The 25949-nt window shown below is 39.9% G+C and overlaps 1 protein-coding gene across 1 annotated transcript; it reads right to left on the bottom strand.

Moving 5' to 3' along the window:
• Nucleotides 1-243: 243 nt before the first annotated feature.
• LOC108714144 (mixed lineage kinase domain-like protein) lies at nt 244-21064 on the bottom strand. Its single transcript, XM_041590245.1, has 11 exons — nt 20743-21064; nt 13921-14372; nt 12488-12619; nt 10742-10910; nt 8845-8942; nt 6684-6819; nt 6505-6589; nt 3624-3772; nt 3182-3231; nt 798-947; nt 244-528 (listed from the first exon to the last, which is right to left on the bottom strand). Exons 2-11 carry the CDS (start codon nt 14369-14371, stop codon nt 476-478), a joined length of 1473 nt encoding a protein of 490 aa, XP_041446179.1. The 5' UTR covers nt 14372; nt 20743-21064; the 3' UTR covers nt 244-475.
• Between the last annotated feature and the right edge of the window lie 4885 nt (nt 21065-25949).

Genomic DNA, 25949 nt, shown 5'->3' with positions numbered 1-25949 from the left:
ATTCCATTTTATACACAGGAATGTCTGTTTATTAACATCTGAATTTGCATTGCGGACTGGGATGTCCAGTAACCGCTCTTCCTGTAAATCACAACTTGTTTCTTTACTAAAATAAAAAGAATTATACAAAAAAATTCATAGCTACCAAAAGTGGAATTCCCAAGGCATCTATCTGGCTGTCATTTTAATCTGCTGTTACAAGTATAGATGAGTCCAGTCTCATTACTGCCATGAGTTTTTTTGTAATCAGATGCTGTTTTATATTGGAAAATCTAAGTCCCTCTAATGATCTAGTCATATTTGGGATTATAAGGGTTTGTCTCAAACCACCATCTTATGTAGTAGATCTGACTTGCCAAGTAGTACAGATATAGGTCTGTTAGGCCCAATCCACCAGGACTAGTAGACGGAGTCAACTTGCGCCAATCAATTATGGGTGTTGTCACTTTATTAAAAAAAATTCATGTATGAATTTTCATTCATGATTTGCTTCCTTGTTTAGGTGATTTAGCAGCAGATCCACAACAGCTGAAACAAGACACAAAGGCATGAGGTTAGACCATAGTTGTCAGAATACCTATGTTCAACGTTTGGAATAAACATGCTGGGTCAATCCCACTTGCATTATGACCTATATGCCAGTGTTTATCTTAAATAGATTATTATAACCTTACCATTAAGCAAGTCATACTGTATATATTAAGTTAGGCACATTTTGTCATCTTTTAATGTGCAAGGTGTCCATGGAAATTATGTTAACATTTTAGCAACTGTGCAACATTAAATTAAGATACTACCTCCAGCAGAAGGGCGGTTTTTTGGATTGATGTCTGTTGTCTTCTTGATAAGATCTTGTAGGATTGTTGGGCAATCAGTAGGAATTCCCATTTCCATCTCTGTGGACAGCAGCTGATATACTTCTTCCAACTTCTCTGAGACAGGCAACCCTACATGTAACAATATATATATAGACAAACGCTCGCACTCTGATCCAGTCTTGGAGATACTGTGGGTGCTGGGTCAAAGCTTCAGCATACAATCATTGGATAAGGACCCGCACTCCAATGTTTCGTTTGTATATATATATATATATATATATATATATATATATATATATACATACACACACAAAAACAAAATGTGAATGCAATACTGTGGGCAGCAAGTAACTTGGGAATTTTAAAGTTAACTTTTACTATTAGAATAGCCATTTCTAAGCAATTTTTTAATTGGTTTTCATTATTTATTATTTATAAATTGATTAAGTTATTGCTACTTTTTATTACTCCTCTTTCTGTTCAGGGTCTTTCCTATTTTTATTCCAGTATTTTATTCAAATCAATGCTGATAGTAGGGTAATTTGGACTCTAGTAACCAGATTGCTGAAACTGCAAACTGGAGAGCTGCTAAATAAAAGTCAAACAACTCAAAAACTACAAATAATAACAAATGAAAACCAGTTGCAGATTGTCTCAGAATACCACCCTCTACATCATACTAAAAGTTAACTCAAAGGTAAACTACCCCTTTAAAGGAGAACTAACCCCTAGCCCTCCTTCACCCCCTGCCCCCCTCCAAGCTCCCTCCCTACAGCATCTGCAGATCTTGGAGGATCATGCACAGTTGAATCTATGCCCTGAATCAGCTTTTACTGAGCATGCTCCAAGATTAATTTCACCGCTCTAACAGAAGAGGATCAGATACGATTGCACCTTTGAACTCCTCTGTGCAACTCTGCAGATTTATAGCAGGTCAGGATACAGGTTGATTTCTCAGAAGAATAGATGTTGTGAGGAGGGAGATTGGATGGGGGCAGTGGAGGAGTGGTTAGTTCTCCTTTAAGTCTTTCCATAAATAGCTGCTGTTAGGGGGGGCAACTGTGTCCCTAGTGTCTGTCAAACTTCCTGTCTGTAACTAGTGGAGCTTCTGCATCATTGTATTCTTCAGCTTCTGCCTCTCTCCATCAAATGAGACAATTCTGGGTTGTACTGTATATGTAGTAGTAAATTTCAGGTGCACACTAGATACATGCCCTTTTAACTTCCCCTTAAATACTCTTTTGGCCCCTGCATGGAAGAGCCCTAACCCCATCCGCTCTGCTCCCAGATTTGACATAAGGCTAGGGCCACACAATTTGGAGAAACACAGGTAGAGAATCCAATCCTCCACTGCTGCCCACTGTGACTGCACCCAGAAACAAGAGATTTTGCATTTCACACAAAAATCTGCAGTGTTTGCCTCCCACAGTGTGGAGATAATGTTTCAGGGTGCAGTCATTTTTGAATGATTTTTGCGAGAATACACGATGAGCCACTAAAAGGCACTTAGAGACAAATAGCATCGTGTGTCATTGCCATAAAGGAGGACTGAACCCTAGCCCATCATCAGTTCCCCTTTACTGTCCCCCTTAAAGCTCACTCCCTGCAACATCTGTTCTGTTCAAAGTTAAAGGAAAACTTTACCCCCAAAATGAACACTTAAGCAACAGGTAGTTCATATCATATTAAGTGGCATATTAAAGAATCTTACCAAACTGGAATATATATTTAAGTAAATATTGCCATTTTACATCTCTTGCCTTGAGCCACCATTTCTTGATGGTCTGTGTGCTGCCTCAGAGATCAACTGACCAGAAATACTACAACTCTAACTGTAACAGGAAGAAGTGTGGAAGCAAAAGACACAACTCTGTCTGTTAATTGGCTTATGTGACCTAACATGTATGGTTTGTTGGTTTGTTTGAGATTACAGTGAATCCTACGATCCCAGGGGGCGGCCCTTATTTTTTAAAATGGCAATTTTATATTTATGATTACCCAATGGCACATACTACTAGAAAAGTATATTATTATGAAAATGGTTTATTTACATGAAGCAGGGTTTTACATATGAGCTGTTTTATGCAATATCTTTTTATAGAGACCTACATTGTTTAGGGGGTATAGTTTTCCTTTAAGGGCAACGACAGTCAGGATGTCTTGTCGATTAATAACAGCTATAGCAGGAGACAAAAGGTCCCTTGTGTCCTCTCCAGCAGCTATCATGCGAATCAACGCTGGGGAAACATACTGTATGAAGTGTTGCTGCTTTCCAAAGTACCCACAAGTTTCCAGTTAGAGTTCTCTTTTTACTTAGTGTGGGCATATGAGCTGTTTGCCAATATACAGAGGGTCAGACTTACCTTGTAATGGGATGTTGCCAGAAGCAATCTCATAAAACACAACTCCTAGGCTTTAGGGGAAAAAAAACATAGATGAAGGGGAGGATGTTAAATTTTTTATAACAATGCTAAAACAGCCATTCTAGCAATATAGTCTAGTTTCAATATATAACTGAGAATCTCAAATGCTATGAGTTAAGCAATGTCAGTTCCAGTACAGCAAGGGAACAGTCATGGCAGTGTCTGTGCATGCCCTGTCTCTATCCTTTTAGCCTAGCATTAAACATATTTATAGTACTGCAATGCAAACAAGTGAGGAATAGTAGGAACTTGGCATATGAATGACACTTGAGGGCCAAACAGTCTGAATGTAATTAACAATACAACGATTCTACTACAGCGTATTTCAGGGTGTAAAAGTAAGGCTCTGTTGTATTTTGCCTCATTACTGGACATGACTGACCTGTAAATCTCACTATGCTTATCATATGCATTGATATCCTTTAAAGTTTCAGGAGCAGTGTATATCCATTCTGTGTTCTTCTCCCGCTTCTTCACATTACAGCTGCGCCTCATGGAAGACTCTGTCTTTGAAAGCCCAAACCCATAAAGCTAAGGAAAGAATAAAATATTTAAATACAAAGCAAATTGAGGCTCCCAGCAAACATTTTTCTTATATTGATTGAATTCTGCTTGCAGATTTCCCTTCCACATGATGCAGAGAAGATGAGGTTGTTTCGTATAATTAATATACTTTAATTTTTTTTTTTATATTTTTGTGCTTTAATCTGAACTTCAAAATCAAGGCACATATGAATGTGCTGTGTAGGTTATTCTATTAAAGCTGACATTTCAGAAATAGCTAAATATATATGTAACCTTTGGTATTCATTTGATTGTATAATAATTACATAAAGAAAGCACATACCGTAATGATAATAGAAAAACAGAGAAAATACATATATTACTTTTAGGAAACTGGACTAAGAATCTCTTTTAAGATACTGTATAATGTAAATTCAGAGCCAGGCCAAGGCGCTTAGCATACAAGTCCCCTCATTCACATGGTTCAACCACACCATTAACCCTGTCTGGAATAGTTAGTGATGGGCCCAGATCAGGCAGAATCAGACTGTGGGATCCTTGGCCCAGTGGGGCTCTCACTTTAAAGGGCCCACCACTGCCACCCCATTGCACACTCTCCAACCAACAAAAACTGCCCCTCCATTACAATCCACCCAAACTTGTACCACATTTCCAACCTCGTATCTTCCACCCTCTTGTGATTACTCAAAAATTACTGATTTGGGGGCCATATAGAGTCCAGGCAGGCAGCAGATGGCCAGGCCCAACAGGTTTTCTCCTACTGTCCCGCCGGCCCAGTCTGACCCTGACCAGGTAACACAGGAACGATGAGGAATGATCTTTTCTAAAGATGAGCTATTTAAATGGTGTGCTACTTTTTTCCCTCTTTTTCCACCCTAGAAAGGTATGTCTTCTGTCCACCTGTGGTTTGGCTGTGCATATTTTTATGCAGAAACAGTGTAAGTATCACTCATACAACTTCTAGTATTCCTGTCTAAAGCCTGCAGGTGGGGTGTCCCTTAATTCCCTAAGTATGAACCCATAGGAAACTGGATTCCTTCTTTGTTTATATTACTGTTTGCACTATACTATGTCTGTAACTTTATCTGTTAGTAAAAGTATTTATGCGCTAACCACACATACACTGATTTACCTTACATTGTAAGCTTCACTGGGGCAGAACCTGCTGTATATGATGTATAATCTTTGTAAAGCGCTGAATACATATGGCAGTGCTACAGATAATTTCTATTTTCTTTTTTCATATTCAGGGGAGCGCACCTGTAGGTGAGTTTTAAACAGCAGTGCCCAAAAGGTAGACTGTAGTTAAACAGTGGATCTTAAAGTGGGCAACCAAGTTAAAATCTGCTTATTTGATAAGGTGACCAAACAGGTGAATCTTTATTTAGCTTGAGGAGACTGCGTCAAGGCTCCAATGAGAGCCAGTGTTTGTTCATCTGCCATTTATAAATATGCTTTGAGGTATCACATTGTTTTGAAAAATAACAGCGAGTGAACACATTATGCCAGTGCTAGAAAGGTTTGTCAGGACCAGGCACAAATTGAAGCACTGAGTCTTGCATTTGTCTGCCTGTCTATCTAGCTGGCACTATCTAAATGCAGTAGCATACTGGTGCACAAACTCTCACCCATAGGCAATCTCCTGGCCTTAGCTGGGAGCCTAACCAAAAGGCTAGTAAGGGGTATATTTGGCAAAATGCTGTCCTAGAACCAACTTGATGGTCATTTAGGGCAAGATTTTGGGTGAATACTTATTTGAAAGATCTTTAGTACGATAATCTGTGCATGTGTGGTGGGAGACAAGACAACCAATATCGGTAAAAAGCCTCGGATATCAGTCGTCTCATCAGTTAGGCAAGACTGAAAATTTTAATTGGGCACCTTTGAAGGTGCTCAAACATCATAGCATTAATAGTGAATCATCAGATAGAGCTAAAGAATTCTTTTTGTTTTTACCTGCATATCAGCGGATGACAGATCTTTCGTCTGACCAATGGTTGTGGGAAAGATCGTAATTGTAGCGCGCATGTCCACCTTAAGGGGCAGATGTATCAAAGTGTGAAATTAGAGCTCAGCACTGTAAAACTCACTTACTTTTTAGTCATTCCTATGGAATTTTTAGAAGCGTATTTATGAATGGGTGAAAGTTAGAGTTCACTATTTGATAAACATGCTTCTAAAGATCCTATAGGGAAAGTGGGTGAATTTTTCTGTGGTATACTCTAATCTCCCATTTTGATAAATCTGCCCCTAGGTGACTCACAACAGTGCTCATTTATGAGGGATTTTGGACATATTGTGCAGCGTGCCAAGTGCAACTTCACCATGTTTTTTTTTTATTCATAAAGCAGCGTTTTTCTCCATAAATCCAGTTTAATAGCAGCATTGAGTTGGTGATATGCCTTACGCAGTTACAGCCAATGCATTTAAAATGCGCATAATTCTGCTTGCACTTCACCACACATCTTTGGAGTAGCTCCATGTTCCCCTGTGTTAATAAGTGCATAGTGAGCGATTCATGAGAGGGGATGGGATGATCTGAGTGACACCAAGCGCAACTGTGTGAAGATGCAAATTGTAGTATCTTTAATGAATGGAATTTTTTTTGCATGACCACAAAGGCATAATTTGCATGACCATAACAGTTTCCCTTTTACAACATAAATGAGCCCCAATAGGCATGCTAAAGGCCGGGCATCCTGACAGACACCCATTGAGAGAATAATAACATTTAATACCTTCAAACAGCCATTTCCATCCACTAGGAATTTGGAGCTGCTTAGATTCCCATAAAGAACAGTTTTATGTTCGGATTGATGCAACCTATAAAATAAAGTTTACAAAAAAGACCAGATATTTCAGTTTCTACTGACTGGCAAGCCTTCATCATTATTTTGCAGTGTTGTAATTTACCAACCTATACAATGCCCTTGCAGCATCCAGGGCCATAAGAATACGCTGCTCCCACGGGAGGTTCTTGTCGCTGCTTAGCAGCTCTCTGAGAGTCCCCTTCTCACAGAATTCAGTCACCATACAGTAGTAAGGCTCACTCTCTGAAACAAGAAAGCAAACTGTAAGTTAGGAGAAAATGAGTACAAAACATTACATTTTTTTAGTTTTACATTGGTTATAATTGGCCTTGATAGGAAAATTTTAACTTGAAGAACTTCTACATGACAAGGTTTCCTATTCTTGTTGTAAAAACCTTCTCCTTAACTTGAAAACCCATTCAGCTAATTTAAACCTTGTGACAGTGGTGAAACTTCTCTATGAAAAGCAAATGCATGTAAAATGCATATTTTGGAGCAGAGCAGACAAATATCACTTATTTTTAGGGACAATGTAGGCAGTGAAAAATATGAGGGGCAGGGTCAATATGGGATAAAATTTAATTTAGCTTTACCAAATTTGACATAAATTAAAAGTGTTATTCTCATGTATTCTAGCTTCTATATTTTTCTATGACATGTATAAATAAATTCTTATATTGTTGCTTTATAACTGGCTGATGTCCTTAAAACTTATACATATGGGATCTGTTATCAGAAACCAGTTATCCAGAAAGCTTTGAATTAAGGAAAGGCTGTCTCCTTTTTACTACATTTTATCTAAATAATTAAAATTTTTAAAAATAATTTTCCTTTTCTCTGTAATAATAAAACAGTACCTTGTACTCGGATCAAACTAAGATATACTTTATACTTATTGGAAGCAAAATTACCCTATTGGGTTTATTAAATTTTACAGGATTTTCTAGTAGACTTAGGGGCACATTTACAAAGCTCGAGTGAAGGATTCGAATTAAAAAAACTTCGAATTTCGAAGTGTTTTTTTGGCTACTTCGACCATCGAATGGGCTACTTCGACCTTCGACTACGACTTCGACTACGAATCGAACGATTCGAACTAAAAATCGTTCGACTATTCGACCATTCGATAATCGAAGTACTGTCTTTTTAAGAAAAACTTCGACCCCCTAATTCGGCAGCTAAAAGCTACCGAACTCAATGTTAGCCTATGGGGAAGGTCCCCATAGGCTTGCCTGCGTTTTTTTGATCGAAGGATATTCCTTCGATCGTTGGATTAAAATCCTTCGAATCGTTCGATTCGAAGGATTTAATCGTTCGATCGAACGAATAATCCTTTGATCGTTCGATCGCAGGATTTGCGCTAAATCGTTCGACTTCGATATTCGAAGTCGAACGATTTTAGTTCCTGGTCGAATATCGAGGGTTAATTAACCCTCGATATTCAACCCTTAGTAAATCTGCCCCTTAAAGTATGAAGATTATAGAAAGATAAGTTATCCAGAAAACCCATGGTCCAGAGCATTCTGGATAACAGGTCCCATACCTGTAAGTTAGTTAAAAGTGTAGTTTATAATATACAGGCGATAATTTAAAGATGAAGGGATACAGGAATCCTCTTTTGTAAAATTTAATGACCTTAAAGTACTTTGTTTCTCAGGGACAAAAATTAAGCATGGGAGTTTGATTTGCGCTCCAAAACCCTGGTTTAGAATTAATTGTGCCCCATTGTTCCCAACTCATAGGTTTAGAAGCACAGTTTTAAAAGAATATTTAAAAAAATTAGAGTATTCGTTTACTATTAGTATATTAAGATTGATATTATATGTTAAATGTTTAAGGGCACCTATCACATAAGAACTGGGAGGCACTCGATGGCGGCTTTTCTTTAAAATATACTATTGATTCCCCTATCTGGAAAGTGCACTCTGGTAGCTTGCTCTGCTGCTGGGAGAACCTTTTATGTGATAGGTGCCCATATATATATATATTGTATGTTCAGTATGCGCACTCCTACCGGATCACAGATGAATTCGGATGCGTGGATCAAAATATATCATACACTTTAGCAAATGGACTCGCACTCCTTTAATCGTGAATCAAACGTGTTTAACGTGTTTATTTTCAATGCATATCCAATGGATATGCATTGAAAATAAACACGTTTGATTTACGATTAAAGGAGTGCGGGTGCATTTGCTAAAAAAAAAATATATAGATAGATAGATACTACAGTTACAGTAGAAATGTATACATAAAAGTTGTTCTCACTTGAATTATCGATACAGATACCATACAGACGCAAAATATTCATGCATTCAAATTTCTTCATGGTTTTACAATCACTGTCAAATGATCTTCTTACTGTTCTGTAAATAGGGAAAAAAGGGATCCATTTCTTATCCCTGAGCTAGAACTCATGGCACAAACAGCAAACAAAGGATTGTGAAATCTGTCAGAGTTTTCAGATATATAAATGAGAACACAAATATCATGAGATTGGCAGGGAGATAAACAGCTAACCTTTATAGATAGGGTTACAGCCAAGAGTAAGAAACAACTTTAGAAAGGCTGTGCTATAGAATTCTATGGAATACTTTGGGGCAAATTCACTAAGATTCGTAGTTGCGCCAGGCGTAACTTCGCCGCACTTCGCCAGGCGTAGTTTCGCTAGCGCTCCGCAAATTCACTAAAATCCGAAGTTGCGCTCAGGGGTAGCGTAAGGTTGCAAAGTTGCGCTAGCGTTGATTCGCTAAGCGAAGCGAAGTTACGCTAGCGATGGTTAATTTGCATACGGCGCCAAATTCAAATTTCAATGGAGAAATATGTAGCAGCACTACAAATGCCTGGGAAACCTTCAAAACATCAAATACAATTTTTATTTTGCCCTACACATGTGCCCACTGTATAGTTAAGTTGCCATGAGTTAGGAAATTTAGGGGGGGAGGAGGGGAGCCCCAAAAAAATTTTCGATCTTTTTCAGCCTATCACCCATAATATAGAAAAAACGCCAGCGTTGTTTGGGACTTAGAAAAAACTTGAACTTTTTTTGAAGCAATCCCTATCTACTCTATTGCGCTTCGCCTGGTCTGAGGTGGCGAAGGAAGTCTAGTGTAAAAGGTAGCGTTCAGTAGAATGCGCGCGTTAGTGAATTTGCGTAGTTACGTCAGTTGCGCAAATTCGCCAGGCGTAAGGGTGCGAAGTAACACTAGCGAATGTACGCCAGCGTTCGTTAGTGAATTTGCGAAGTAACGAAAATGACCAACGCTAGTGAATTTACACTAGCGTTAGGCGCTTAGGCGCTTAGTGAATTTGCCCCACAAGGTCACTTTCCTTTTTCTTTTTATTAATGTCATTTGTAAATGGTAAAGAACAGGGAAGATAACGTGGGGATGAATTTTATGGCCTTTTATAAACATTTATGGCCTATATACATTTTTGCATCATTTTAAATTACTACGGACTAGAACCAAGCCAATGTGCTATATTGCTTTTCTTATTTATTTATATAGTATCAACATGGTAAACAGGGCTTTACAGAGATTGTTTTTCATCAGTCCTCAGTGGAGCTTTCAATATAAGATCCATATCAGTTTAATAAGGAGCCAACTAACTTGCTCGTATGTTTCTAGATAGTGGGCGAAAACACATCCAAGACACAAATTCCTTGCAGATAGTGACATAGCTGGATTTTAAATCAGGATTCCAGTGTTGGTCAGCACTAGGTGTAGAATGCATATGGCACATGACATTAATCTGGCCTGAGCACATGTGCATTGCTGAAACACTTGAGTACTAATGGTTTTGATTCATAAAAATATGACCTCCTTCCGATGTTTAGCAGGGCCATTTTTACCTCATGTATCCGTTATCAGTTGTGTTTTTGTATATAATCTGTATGTTCAGTTTATAAGTCATTTATTGTACAGTATTGCAGAATATTTGTGCTTTATAAATATGTATTATTATTATTATAAGTAGTAGTAGTAGTCGAGTATTATTAATAATAATAATGAAGCAGTTGCTCTGTTTGTCTAGTTATGAATACAAATACTATGCAAAGGTTTAACATGATGGTTAAAAAGTTTTTTCACCTCACTCACTCGTAATGTAACCCTGACATTATTAACATTTGATTTTATAATTGTTGGGAAATTCTGAAACTTACTCATTGTCTTTGCTCAGTTCTCCTTTTAAGACTTTTATAGTAACTGGACTCTTATGGTAATCGCCTCTATAAAGTAAACAGTCACGAGTCTCCATTAACAGCTCTGTTTGAACCAGATCTGCAGCTTGAATTATTTTAGGATTCCAGGGCATGCGGATTCCTGAGAACACTGTAAAGTAAGAAACATTACATTGATATGTAGAAAGAGGTATAATTAATTTATACCAATACCGCGCAAATACACTATTGACAAAAAAAGGGGGGGGCTGCTTCCTTGAACATCACCGTTCACAGCAGGTTAAAACAACACAGGAAATCTGAAATAGAATGCAAAAAGAAGCGCACACTTTGTGGCCGATTCACTAAATTCGAGTGAAGGGTTCGAATGAAAAAAACGTTGAATTTCGAAGTATTTTTTGGGTACTTCGACCATCGAATTGGTTAAATTCGTTCGAATTCGAACGTTTCGAACGTTTCGAAGTAAAAATCGTTCGACCATTCGATAGTCGAAGTACTTTCCCTTTAAAAAAAACTTCGACCCCCTACTTCGGCAGATAAAACCTACCGAAGTCAATGTTAGCCTATGGGGAAGGTCCCCATAGGCTTGCTAAACATTTTTTGATCGAAGGATTTTCCTTCGATCGAACGAAAAATCCTTCGATCGATCGAACGAACGTTTAGCGCTAAATCCTTCGACTTCGATATTCGAAGTCGAAGGATTTCAATTCGAGGGTCGAATTTCGAAGTATTTTTTACTTCGAAATTCGACCCTTAGTGAATCTGCCCCATAGAGTAGTATTGTCTCAATTAAGATAAGCAATTAAGCCCCTAGAGCCACAGAGTGTTTGAAAATGGTGCCTGGAGAGCTATATTGCAGAAGATCCACCAGTGTGATTTTCTTCAAGATTCCCCCTTTCGGGTATATACTCACAAGATTTCTTGGATTTCTGATGCATATAGTAATGTTCGTTCTTCACCTTATAAGTTTTCTCCAGTCATCCACCAAGTGGTATAATGAAGATATAAGCAAAATATAGTATAATATTGCTTTAATAAATGTTAAAAATCACCATAAAACAAACGATTTTCTACTCACAAGGATCGCCAGATCATAAAGCACGTAGTACCCAAAGCAAAATAAAAGTCCAGAGTTCTCTGGGTCCTGGAAGGTTTCTCCTGTTGATTCTGTGATCGATGAATAAATCAAACTGCTCCAATATCCGTGATCAATGAATATTGGAGCAGTTTGATTTATTCATTGATCTTAATTGCGACAATACTACTCTATGTGTGCGCTTCCTTTTGCATTCTATTTCAGATTACATTGATATGAAATAGAATCAGGAAAGTAATTAGGAGAATTTACACAAAATATGATATGTTGTCATTAGTGTTGTTTCCAGTGCTCGAAACATAGAAATTTCACTGTGCACTTAGAACAGCACCAAAGAAATTGTTCTCTTCTAGTGAAACTACACCAAGAGGTCAAGGGCCCGCACCCTCCCCCCCCACGTATATTATACACGGTTATATATTTATATATATATATATATATATATATATATCCAGAAGCAAAGCGAGCACTCTTTGAGAAAGGCTAGAGTGCTAGCCGAAATGTCAGCTTATGTTTGCTAAATAAAAACACTTTTATTGGACTAATAAGACCTGAAAGCACTCACTTTGGTTCTGGTTATTTATGATGCTTTTTTGCTGATAGCACCCAGGCCAAACCAAGAAGTGACTTACATTGTGCTTCAAGATTTTTGTATAGATCTTCAAGTCTGTCCATCTTTGTAGTCATATTATCAAATTTATTGCTCATGGAGTCCACTTTGTCAGCCACATAGACAACGTTTTCTGCTACTGAGCCCATCTCACCTGCATAAAACATTAGCAAATCTTGACATTTTCTTTTTAATCAGGGGCACAATTAAATAACTCATGATTTTGCTTCAGATTAATTCCTGTCACTTAAAGGACAAGGAAAGCCTGGGAAGTGCCAATATATTTCACTGGGAAGTGCCAATATATTAGTGAATTTAATAACTAATTTTATTCTCCCAAGAATACCCTATAAATTACCCTGGAAGTGCTTACACTCAGCAGAAGTCACATTAAATGCATAAACATTAGACCAGGGGTAGGCAACCTGAGGCTCCGGAGCCTCATGCGGCTCTTCATCCTCCTTGCTGCGGCTCGGTCTTGCGGCTTTACAGCCCTTGCACCTGCTGGCGGCTGTTTGAGTGTGTGACCGGGGTAAGTTAACGGTTAGCTTACCACAGTCGCACACACTCAGGAAGCCGCCAGCAGGTGCGAGGGCTGTATAGACGTCCCAGGAGTGACAGGCAAGACCGAGCCGCAGCAAGATGATTCATCATGGTCCTTACCGTGGTCACAAACTCAAGACAATAGAATAGATGGAAGATCAGCATTGAACTTCAGCAACAGAATTTACATGAAACAGATGAGAACAATAGCATTTAATAGGTCTATTCAGTGTTTAATTTATCTCAAAGTAGCCCTGCATATACACACTGCACTTCTGTTTGTTGTATTCTGTAACAGTAAAATTTAAAAAAGGTTAAAACTTTTAAAAGTTTTCTGTTTTATTTTTTGCGGCTCCAGACTATTTTTCTTTACTGGAAGAGGGGGCAAAATGGCTCTTTTGATAGTAAAGGTTGCTGACCCCTGCATAAGGGTAAGGCCACACTAAGCGATAGCGCGGCGATTTGACTCGCCGCGACTATTCGCCGCGACTTTTAATCCTCAATCGCTGGTGAAACTTTGGCGCTGGCGTCTATGGGAAATCGCGCAAAATCGCCATCGTAAAAACACACGCGGCGATCTTTTTTCTATTGTTGCTCGAAATCGCCTAGCGAGGCGATTTCGAGCGACAATAGAAAAAAGATCGCCGCGTGTGTTTTTACGCAGCGATTCCCCATAGACGCCAGCGCCAAAGTTTCGCCAGCGATTGAGGATTAAAAGTCGCGGCGAATAGTCGCGGCGAGTCAAATCGCCGCGCTATCGCTTAGTGTGGCCTTACCCTTAGTGTGGCCTTACCCTAAGACTATATCTGTCTTTCAGTTCCAATCACTCATTTCTTGCTTCCATCCCTTCCACATTCCTGTGCCTGCTATTTTTGCTTGACAACTGACATTAAATAGACTTATAATACCTACCTTTTAAGTATTCTTTTATGTCATTTATATCCGCTTCAATAGCCTTAATATTCTGTTTCTTCCACTCTTTTTCATCAAAATATTTTAGAAAATCTTGAGTGTGTTCCACTGATGTCAGCATAATCAAGGCTTCAGCAGCATCTCTCAGCCTATCATTGATCAGATCAAACTCTTCTTTAATCCTGTTGGCCTTAATAAACTTTAGCAACCACATTCGATTGGAGTATTTTTGGATCCATGATTCTGCATTGCTCATGGTACACAGTAGTTCTTGCAAAATGTCATCATGGTCCTTGCGCATTTTTGCCTGTTTATTAAGCTTCTCCACAGGCACCATAAGGAGCTCGATCCTTTTTCTCAGTCTGTTGCATTGCTTCTTGTTGCAGCTGGCTTTTTCATGCAGACTGTATATATTGTGTGCAATTTTAAGGATACTCTTCAGTAATTCCATACTATAAAGACAAGTATTATAATATACATTGTATTAATTAAAAATCCAGTGATATAAAATTTCCTTAATGTATTGAACATTTGCTAAAAAGAAAAGACAAAAAGAGATGACCAGGCATGAATATACATGAACAAGAATTCCTTTTTTTTTGTTTCCCAGTGTCTCTTATGCCCCCCTTAATTCTTCTTCTTTCAGCAGTTCTATAACTGCTGAAAAGTAAAAAACTAGGGCGCATAAAAGGTGCTGGGAAACAAAGGATAGGCTTTGACTATTTATTTAAATCAAGTTTAATTTGATTGTTACAGACAATTAAACAGTGCAAAGTGGAATAAGGAAACATTAGGAGTAGCAGCAAGAACGTCTCCACATGTATGCATGTATGTAGTTTCTAAAACTTTAGAAGGTTTATTTAATTAATTCTGAATACCTACAGTACATATGTTTTGCTTTACTGTTTCCAGGGGAAGATTTTCTACTTTTTACTTGCTTTACTTATGTAAATGTGAATTAGTGATGTGCGGGCCGGCCTGAAATCTGTGAGACCTGTGCGGGTTGAATCTGCCTATGTATTTTATGTGTTTGTATTTTATATACTAATCCTCACATGAATTCAAAAAGTGGCAGCTGATGTTACATGTGTCCAATGCACAGTGATATCTCATACTAAACTGCCACGTGATCTCAACTGCATGAGTCCACTCTACAAGGAGAGAATGCTTGGAAGAACAGCATTTCATATCATTACTGTACTCTACAGCACATATACAGGGTCTTTGAATTGGCCCAGGCCCGGACTGACAATCTGTTGGTTCTGGCAAATGCCAAATGAACAAAATGTTAGGTGATAAAGCATTGTTTTCCAAATTGAAAAGAGGCCGGGGATTTCTACTCTGAAAGGCACAATCATTAGTACAAGGCACAGGTACAGCTGAGTTTAACCTGATGGTAAACTGACAGGTTTAGGAAGAGCTAAAGACAAATTCAGGAAAAATATCTGCAAAATGTTAGTAAAATGTTGTGCAACAGTCAACAACTAAAAACTGTCTGTTTAATAGACACACTCACAGAAGTGGAGATAGAGGTTTGTGAATATGGTGGGAAATGAGACAACTCTATCTCTTGTATTTTTTGCTAAATAGCACCATCTTTGTGAATTCCCCCAATGAGTATTTCTTTTTACTGAAAGCCAACTGTCCCACAGACACACACGTTACTACTAAATAGTAATCATTTCTGAACTCCTGATTTCACAGTATGTTGCAAGGCTCAGCAAGGATATGTTTCCTTTCTAGTTATCTCCCTTCTGGAACCAGCAACAGGTTTCTTGTACTGGGATATACACCCCAGTTTATCAACTATTTATTTTTAGTTTATCAAGAACACTGTAGGGTCTACCAAAATCTACACTTATTTTTGCACTTTTTTATTTTCACTTATTGTGAGTTTCCCTGTTTGTGTCCAAACCCTCAAGTCATAATAGACACTTTTTTCTTCTACTTCCACTTCCAGTAGTGCAGAGAACAGCAAGGGACAGACATATAAAGCTTTTAATAGCAATTACCTTTACAAATAACTTTTAAACTACAATGAATATGACATAGTTGCTTAGAATTACCTTTTTTTTCATTGGATAAACTGTTGTTTTTGGGTTTACAGCCCATTTAAAAACTACAACATATATCACGTCAAGATTAAATTGCTGTTGGGGGCGTGGTTTCTCTCTTGATGTGAGAAGACGGGTTTTCGTGTGGCTCCGCCGGCCTCTGCTATTATTTCCTGGAAAAGAGGATTAATTCCCTGCTAAACCTGGACTTACTTACTTCATTGGCAGCTTGGTAACCTAGTGCTGTGAAATGGGCCCCGGTAAACTGCCTAAGAAGAATACAGAGGCTACGACGTGGCTTAAAAAGTTTGCTCGTTGTGAGCGGCCTACTAAAGATGGCGCGGCCTCACGTACCTCATCGCCAAGTTCGTCACCTCTGCACAGCCCGGCTGCACTGACGGAACCCACATTAGCTGACCTACTCGCTGAAATAAAAGCGTCTCGAGACTCTTGTACTACTTTGATTACAGCAAAAACGGAGGAACTCAAGGTGGAATTTTCTATCCTTAAGCAAGACATCCAGAAACTCCGAGAACGCACGGTGGAAGCGGAACAGCGTATCAGTGCCTTGGAGAATCTGGCTGCTCCGTTACCACAACAAGTTTGTGACCTCCAACAGTCCCTCACGATGTCCCTAACCAAAGTAGACGATCTGGAGAACAGACTTCGTCGCAACAACGTCAGGTTTGTGGGCTTCCCTGAGAGGGTGGAGGGGCAAGAACCGGAAAAATTTATTGAAAACTGGCTGAGGGAGTCGTTTGATGTTGCCCTGCTTTCATCTACGTTTACTGTGGAGTGGGCATACCGGATTCCGATGCGCCCGCCAATTCCAGGGGCCCCGCCAAGGGCGATCATAGCGAGGCTGCTTAACGCTAAGGATCGTGATGCCCTTCTTAGAATGGCGAGAACCCAGCCACATTTATTGTTTGAAAACACAAGAATCTCCTTGTATCCTGATTTTTCCCTGGAAGTGCAACGCCAGAGGTCGCGCTTCCAAGAAATCAAGAAAAGGCTGCGGGATAAAAAGATTGAATACGCCATGATGTACCCTGCCAAGTTGAGGGTTCAACGCAACGGCAGTACGCAGTTCTTTTCCACTCCTCAGGATGCTGCAGCGTGGCTTGAGAATTCGGCACCATAGGACTTACCTTGGATACAGTTTTTCCTTCGGGATATACAAGTTGTTTTTTCTTGTTTTCCCTCAACGGATACAAAGGATGACAGGGAAAACAATGTATAATGAATACTTACCTGCTTTGATCCTCTTCAGGAACATTATAACTGCGTGAGCATGCTTCTCTATTACTAAATGGTTTTGATTGTTTTACCAGTGGATACTTCTATATGGCTATATAACCATTATTGTTCCAGCTCTATGCTTTATCACAGCTCACGCCACTCAGGTGAACTTGGCCGGCGGACCAAAGGACTTTGGTCATACAAAGTACTTTATTGCCTCTTCTACGGCTGTAAAATACAGCCTTTGAGTAGTTAATCTTGCCCTACTAAATGTGTTTTAGTTTTCAGTTTTGGGTACAAATTCTGCCTCAGTTTGGGCCAGGCAGAAAAGGTGGGACCCTCCCAAATGTCGGGAAGGGACCCTCCCAAATGTCGGGAACCCTCCCAAATGTCGGGAAGGGTATGGGTGTTGTTCTGTTGAATGTTTTTGGTTGTTACTCAGGTAGTGCTATTCTGTTCTCTTGTCAGGCCTATTTTTACCTTGATTGGGGTTGTCAGTTCTTGGCGACTCTTGTTAATGATGCCTTTCTATCACAATGTCTGCTACTTTGAGACCTGAAATTCTCTCCTGGAACGTCAGGGGGCTAAATGATAGGGTTAAGCGTAAATTGGTCTTGGACCATGTCAAGTCACTGGGAGCGGGGATTATACTGCTGCAGGAGACCCACCTCACTGGTAGTAAGATACTGGCCCTTAGGCGTCCGTGGGTCGGTTGGGCATTTCATGCCACTCACTCCCCGTATACTGGTGGTGTCTCGATTCTGATTAGGAAAACAGTTAACTTTAAGCTGATCGATTTGAAATCTGATCCCAAAGGGAGATTCCTTTTCCTTAACTGTCTTATTGATTCTGCTCACACTATTTTAGCAAACATTTATATCCCTCCACCCTACACTGATGACTGCATAGTGCAGTTTGTATCGTACATAGCTGGTTTCCCCCATGCCCACATAATCTGTGCTGGTGACTTCAACACTGTTCTCAATGAACAGCTGGATCGATTGAAAGGGTAGGGTACTGTTTCTACTAATCGTACAACTAACTTAGCTGCTCTAATGTCTGATATGTCCTTAACTGAAGTATGGAGATACTTGCATCCGACGGAACTGGGTTATTCTTGTTTCTCAGTATCCCATATGGCACTGTCTAGAATAGATATGATGTTTCTGTCTAAACACCTGCTACCTGCTGTTCAAACTGTGCGATATCAAACTAGAGGTATATCAGACCATGCCCCTCTCAAGCTAACTTGGCACACTGACCTATTACAACGGGGCGCTGTGAGATGGTCCTTTAACCCTATCTGGTTGACAATAATTAATAATGATGTTGCTATTGCTAATTCCATTAAGCAATATTTTACTTTGAACCAGGATGTTGCGTCTCCTGCAGTGGTGTGGGAGGCATTTAAGGCCACTTTACGATCTACTTTACACTCTGAAATTAAAGCAGTTAAGAAAGCCTCCCACCTTATGGAAAAGCAATTAGCTGAGCAGGTGGATGCTCTTACTGTACAGGTTAATTACCAACCCTCTCCTACCTATTTGGCTGCTTTGAAAGTTGCTGAACAGGCCTATACCTCCCACATGCACAACCAAACTAAAAATAAATTATTGTTTTCCAGGGCGAATTTCTTTGAACATGGAGAAAGAGCAGGTAAAATTTTGGCCTATTTATCTAAGGCTCAGTCCTCGCCTCCGGTAATATCGGAATTGTATGATTCACACGGGGTGCTACACCATCGCCCCACTGACATTATGTCTGTTTTACATGATTATTACTCTTCTCTATATACTTCGCGGTTAACTGCTTCCTTAGAGGAATTACAAAACTATTTCAGGGGTGTGAACCTACCCACTCTTCACCCTGACCAGGTTGATATTTTGGAAGCGGACATAACAGAACAAGAGCTGATCGCGGCCATCGCATCTTTTCCAGTTGGGAAGGTGCCTGGTCCCGATGGGCTTCCAATTGAAATTTACAGACGTTTCCAGGAAGTAATTGTCCCCACACTTGCCAAATTACTTCCTATTACGCCCCTTTGGAATAATCAGTCTTACCCAGCCATTGTCAAGCTCGGGCCCATGCCTCAGTGGGTACAATGTGGTATTGCGACTCTGGGGGATGTCTGGCGGGATGGCAAGCCAATCCCTTTTGCTCATTTGCGGGATCACCATAACCTCCCGCAGAACCAGTGGCTGAATTACTATAGACTTAGCCCTGGCCTTAAAGCAGCTCACAAACATAGTACCATTTCTCTCTCTACTCACCCGTTCCTGATCTATATCAACAGGGGCCATACTAAAGGTCTAATCACCATGCTGTATGCTAGGCTACTACAAAGTGCTCATGGTGGTAGTCTTCAGGAGCTTTGTCACAAATGGGAGGCCGATGTGGGTGCTATTTCTGAGGAGGAATGGCAGGAAGCGCAAGACTCTATCCTTTTGGTTTCCCCTAATTATAGATTTGGTACCATTCAATTCTATATCTTCCACAGAGCATATTATACCCCTGCTAGGTTACATCTTATTAATGCTGATGCTCCCGACCTGTGTACTAGATGTGCCCTGGAAAGAGGGTCTCTTTTGCATATGTTGTGGAGTTGTAGCAAGCTTGTAACGTATTGGGGGTCTGTCTTAGACACCTTGGATAGGTTTTTGCAAATACGGATAGATAGGTCGCCAAAAGTGTGTGTTTTGGCTATTTTACAAGATCTCCACCTCAATCAGCATCAGCTGCTTTTCTTACAGGAGGCTTTATTGTTGGCCAAGAAGCTTATTACTCAGAATTGGAGGAAAGTTGCTCCCCCTACGTTTGCTTGTTGGAAGCAGACTATGATAGATGTATCCAACATTGAACAACTGGTCTATTTGAAACGGGGGGTCCCTACTAAATTTAGTAGGATTTGGGGTCCTTGGTTGGATGTCTTCCCCCTTCCACATAGCCGCTCGATTGTTGGGTGAATCCCTGTTTAGGAGCTATGGTACTACTATGACTGTAAAGTTATCTTACTGCATGTTCCTTGATATTTCTGTACCGTTCTGATTTGTGTTGTTCTTTTGCACTGATGTTGATGTATAGTGTAACATCTGTATACTACATGCATGTATCCCATTACTGACTTGTTGGACAGTGATATGTTTTTCTGTGCTCCTGATGTAAGAACGTCTATGATTTTTGTCTTTTTATGTTTTCAATAAACTACGGAGTTTAAAAAAAAAAAAGATTAAATTGCTGTTAAATGTTCTGTATATAGTGTATTGTACTGTCTGTCTGCTGTGTTGATAGCAGACAGGATTAATAGGAGACAGAATGGCAAACTGTAATTTTCTTTCTTGACTTCCATGCACTGACAGACTCACAGTCACGCACATAAAACATGTTCCAACCAACAGCATCACAGTGTCACACCGAAGAACTCTTAACACTCGCTTTTATGTATATACACTCAAAACATTACTCATACATTGTATACATTCCTCATACAGGACAGAACTAAATGTTTTCCTTAAAGGCAGTTTGCGCTTACCTTAAAATTTTCAGTTTACTGCCAGCGTGTCCAAGAACAAAAGGCAAAAGTTTTTTCTCGAGCTGTGATATTTCTTCCTGTATCCTGTTTCCTGTGACTCACCTAGTGACGCTTTCAGTTTCTCTTTTTCTCACATCAACTCATACTTTAGTGTTATTAATACTGTGTCTTGTTAGGTAGAACGGGATTGATTATCCTCTGAAAGGAGAATTAAAGCCTATACACTAATATGGCTAGAAATACTCTATTTTATATAATGAAGTTACTGTTCCAACCCAGAGGTTCAGCATAGGGTTGCCACCTTCGGTGGTATAGAATTCCTAAAAAAGGGGTGGGCAGGTGACATCAGAGGGATGGCCCCCGTGATGTTGGAGGGCTGAGCAATAATGTTAGGGGCATGCCTATTGGTGTTAGTGGTTTGCCTAGTGATGTTAGGGCATGTCTAGTGACATCACCCCAGAACCAATCACTTTTTTTTTTTTACATTTTGCCCACGTTTTTTAAACTTTAAACCAGGCTGGATGGTTTGAACTGGATAGCCTGTTTTGTCCAGCTGAACTGTCCGGTGGCAACCCTTGTTCAGCATCTCTATAACAGTAATGACAGACCTTCATAGGAGCCCCCCAACTTGGATCTTGTTAGGAGTATCTGTGACATACTCAGTGTGCTCTGGGGACAGTTAGAACCACCATATGGGGTTTACCTTGACGTGGTATGGTGGCTTATCAATTTTATGATCATAATTTTGCAATTTAAAAAACTCTGTTTTACAAAATACATGCTTTCGCTTAGATACTAAATTAATCTATGAAACAGGTCAACCAGGAAATGTGCGTTGATCAATTTTTTCTTTTTTGTATGTTTGTAACTATCCTGGCCAAATCGCTGCACTTCCTTTGTATTTTTATTTGGCCTTGGAGTGCTCCCACAACTGCACCTTTTTTTGGTCTGTCCATAAGCTCACGTAACTGACAGCAGAACAGAGGATATGGTGGGAATCATCAGAAAAGAAGATTGGAAGCTACAGGGGACATATTAGAATGCACAGATCTTTGATGCTAAATGGCTGTGGTTGCCTTGGGCTGGTACAGAAGCCCCAAACATAATGTGCAGTATATCTACCCTATTTCTTTGTTAAGCGTTAGTTCTCCTTTAAATAAAGCTAAACACTGTTCCAAGTTGCTGAGTCAAGTGAATGCCATTTGAGAATTATTATTGTCTTTGTTCTCCTTTAAATTAAGACTTGTATAACATACAGCCTTGTATAAGCCCAACAGCGCCTCTACTTCCTGTGCAAGCTGAGGAAATCCCATCTCCCACTATCCATACTCAAAACCTCCTACAGAGGGACTATCAAGAGCATCCTGAGTAGCTGTATCACTGTCTGGGCTGGGAACTGCACTGTCGTGGAGCGCAAGACCCTACAGAGGATAGTGAAGACAGCAGAGATCATAGGTGTCTCTCTTCCTTCCATCACGGACATTTACACTCGCTGCATCCGTTAAGCCACCAGCATTGTGGCTGATCCAACACACCCCTCACACTCACTGTTCACACTCCTGCCATATGGAAAAAGGTACCGAAGAATTAGGGTCCTCACTACCAGACTGTGTAACAGTTTCTTCCCCCAAGCCATAAGGCTCCTGAATACTCAGGGACCGGACAGATCTCTCTCACACACACACTCCATCTGACCTTACTATATACCACAATGTTACACAGCCACTGTATGCCATTGTATAAATAAATATCCATTGGATATAATTCTTCTCTATGAGCACATCTGCACTTTATCATGTTCTTACTACTGTCATGTCACACTGATACACCCATCATGTCTGACGTTTAGCATTATTTACTTAACATATTACATCTGCTGAGTGTGCACTGTCTTGTCCCTGCACTGTGCTGTCCTGTCTTGCAGGAGTTGCATATTTTTGCACTTGCACTTTTTATCTGTTGTCCGCTACATCTACTGTATGTTGTGTGTAGCACCATGGTCCTAGAGGAACGTTGTTTTGTTTCACTGTGTACTGTACAAACATATATGGACGAAATGACAATAAACTCTCTCTTGACTCTTGAAACTACAACAGATGCCAATGTTGTTCATATGAGGAGAGAATAAACTAGCGTCTCAATTTTCACCAAAATGAGAAAATCACCTATTAATAGCAAAATAAGGTCTTTGAAATATGCCCTGTATTTCACTGCAACATAAGAAAGGCATTAAAAGACATTCACAATATAGTTCAAAACACTCAGAAAGTACCCCTTCTGACTTCATCCATTTTATCTATATCTTCTTTCCTCCTTTTTCACCCTTCTTTCTTTTTATGCTTTCCCATTTTTTCCTTTCTCATCCCATTATGCAATGTGAAGCTGGTGTTTTTCATTGGGCCTATCAAACATAAAAACATTGATATAAAGGATCTACAAACTCTTTTGAGATAAATGTACAAACTTATTTTTACCATGAGTAATACACAAAACAACATAATTTAAACACAAACTGAGCAGTGGCACTCCAAATCAGTTACATAGAAGTGGAGCTTAAAGGAGAAGGAAAGGTTAAAACTAATTAAGCCTTATCAGAAAGGTCCATCTAAATATACCAGTAAACCCCCAAAGTAATGCTGCTCTGAGTCCCCTGTCAAAATAAACACTGCATTTCTTTCCTTCTATTGTGTACTCATGGGCTTCTGTATCAGACTTCCTGCCTTCATCTTAAACCTCATTGCCCTGGGCAAGAGCATGCTCAGTTTGCTCCTCTCCCCCCACCCCTCCCTTCTCTACTGTAATCTGAGCCCAGAGCAGGGAGAGACTCAGGCAGGAAGTGATGTCACACCACATTAATACTGCAGCTCCTATTCTAAACAAACAGAGAGTTTCTAGAGCTTTTTACTCAGGTATGGTAAAACATTCTACAGAATAAATATAGCATTCTAGCTTGCACTATTGCAGCCAATCTATTGGCAATAAAATGCCTCTGTAGCTTTCCTTCTCCTTTAAGAGGGCACTGAAAAGTACAGCTTCCATTTGACAGTAGAAACATGGAGCGAGCCTGTATATCCGTGCTCTCAGACAGAAGCTGCAGTTCTCAGTGCAGATACACAGAGATGTGGAAGAGAGTACCCGCAGAAAAAACGCAGGTTGAGAGGGGCGGAGCCAATGTTTTGTGTGCCTTTGCCCATATTGAACACAGTCTTTGTGCATTGGGAGTTTAAGGCACAGTTTGCTCCACACTGGGTTGAGAAATCGCATGACTACCTTGTGTAGCGGTGTGAGGAAGCTTCCCTAATTCAGGCCTCATCAGAAAGTGTAGAGACGTCAAATTTGGTGGGTGATCCTCTAATTTCATATGTTTGAAGAGCAGATCAGTATTGTTAACCAGCTGGATCCAAATTCTGAGGGAAGGTGAAGACTTACCCATCCATTGGATTGCAGCTTTTTCCTTTGCATAAAATAGTAAAATGAGGGATCTTAGCCTGGCGTATTTGGCAGGGATTACAACCTCTACAACACCAAGAAGGCAGACAGTTGGTGCTATTACACTTGGGAAGTCCAGGTTATCCATCAGTTAATATATGAATTGGGTCCAGAAATAAAGTATTTGTGGACATTCCCACATTAAATGGAAGAAGTTGGCTGCTGGCAGGTTTGGACTGAGAATTAAAATAGGCCCTGGCATTTCAGGTACACAGAGGCCCAAACAGCCCCCATCAGCCCACTAAATACTGACTTTCTATGGCACCTTATAGCAGCCCCTCTGGCATTTGCCACAACCCACAGATTGCCAGTCTGGGCCTGGCTGCTGGTTCCTGGCACCTAGGACAGGAGTCATCAGGAGTTCGACCCAATTGCTTAAGCTGGATGAGAGTTACATAGAGATGGTGAATGGTCTTAAATTGTATTAGCCCATCTTTAAGTGAGATAAGACAGGTGAAATCATTGTTTATTGGAGGACCCACTAACTTTAACTGAAAGGGCAAATATTCCCCTGGAAATGATTTCCTCAACATAGCTGCAGGATATCCCAGCATAATCTACAGATGTCATAATACTGTCAGATGTTACCCACAATGCCCCACTGTATGCAGACATCACAGGCCACAGGAGTTATATCTATAGTCAGAATTGACTGAATTGAGAAAGCCAGTTGGATGACTAACGCAATGTCTTCAAGAGAAAAATATATACAGCAAGTCCAGCTGATTTGACTTTAACTATGGATATACCATAACCTGAATGAACCAGGTCATGATATAGACATATTCCACAGAAATTATTACCCAGTTAAAATGTAGGGCATCACACGTTATAATGGCTCCAGGCAAAAGCCTGCCTAGTTTTCAGCTGTCACGTTATTGTTTACCCTACCCAGACAGTTGGCTGTGTAAGTTCACACAACCAATGGATTAAACATTACCAGGGATAGGTACCCTTTTATTATTCTCTTATGTTAAAAAGGGCACTATAGGTCTCATTTACAACTGTATCTGCATATAGACACAACCAGTAAGAATATGGATGCCATTCATTAAAGGTACATATAGAAATAAATCATCATACAGTTATGCAACTAGATAATTTTGTACACTGGTGCAATGTAACATTTTTCAAATGTATTTTTTTCATGTAAGGTTAAGTATTTGTAACCCTATCTTGGATAAAACAGGCTTTCCCCCGCTAGTAAAGATAGAACCCAGGTTATATTGGACTCTCTCACCTAGGATGGGCCGTCACTAAGTGGAAGAGTGAAGTGTTGTACAACTACAACTGTGGTGTAACTACACCTGTTGTTTAAAAATAAAATCAAGGACACCAGAGATTCATGCAGAACAAATCAGTTTTTATTGTGTAATGCACCAGAGGGTTAATGCTCACAGAGCCAAACCAGGTAGTGCATATTCAGTGTCAAGTAACTTCAAGGCAGAGCAGGATTTCTGTGTCACACCTGTGGATGATTAGCTTGGTAGGTTTATGGTTCACCTTCTAGGATTTCTAGTCAATGTGGTCCAGATCCCTTACAGCAGAAATGAATCAGGGAGAATATAGATTGAATCCCTCAAGTTTTGTGCCCTTCACTTAGGCTAGCAGAGCCTACGGGAGAGCTACCTCCTGCTTTCAATCCTTGTTGGAGCACAGGCTGAGCTTTATAGCTATTCATGACTATCTCACATATCTAGAACATGCCATTTCAAAAG

This window comes from Xenopus laevis, chromosome 4L (assembly GCF_017654675.1).
Source record: "Xenopus laevis strain J_2021 chromosome 4L, Xenopus_laevis_v10.1, whole genome shotgun sequence".
Classification (NCBI taxonomy): Eukaryota; Metazoa; Chordata; class Amphibia; order Anura; family Pipidae; genus Xenopus; species Xenopus laevis.
The sequence above is the reverse complement of the archived record's forward strand: the minus strand, read 5'-3'. Positions and strand labels throughout refer to the sequence as shown.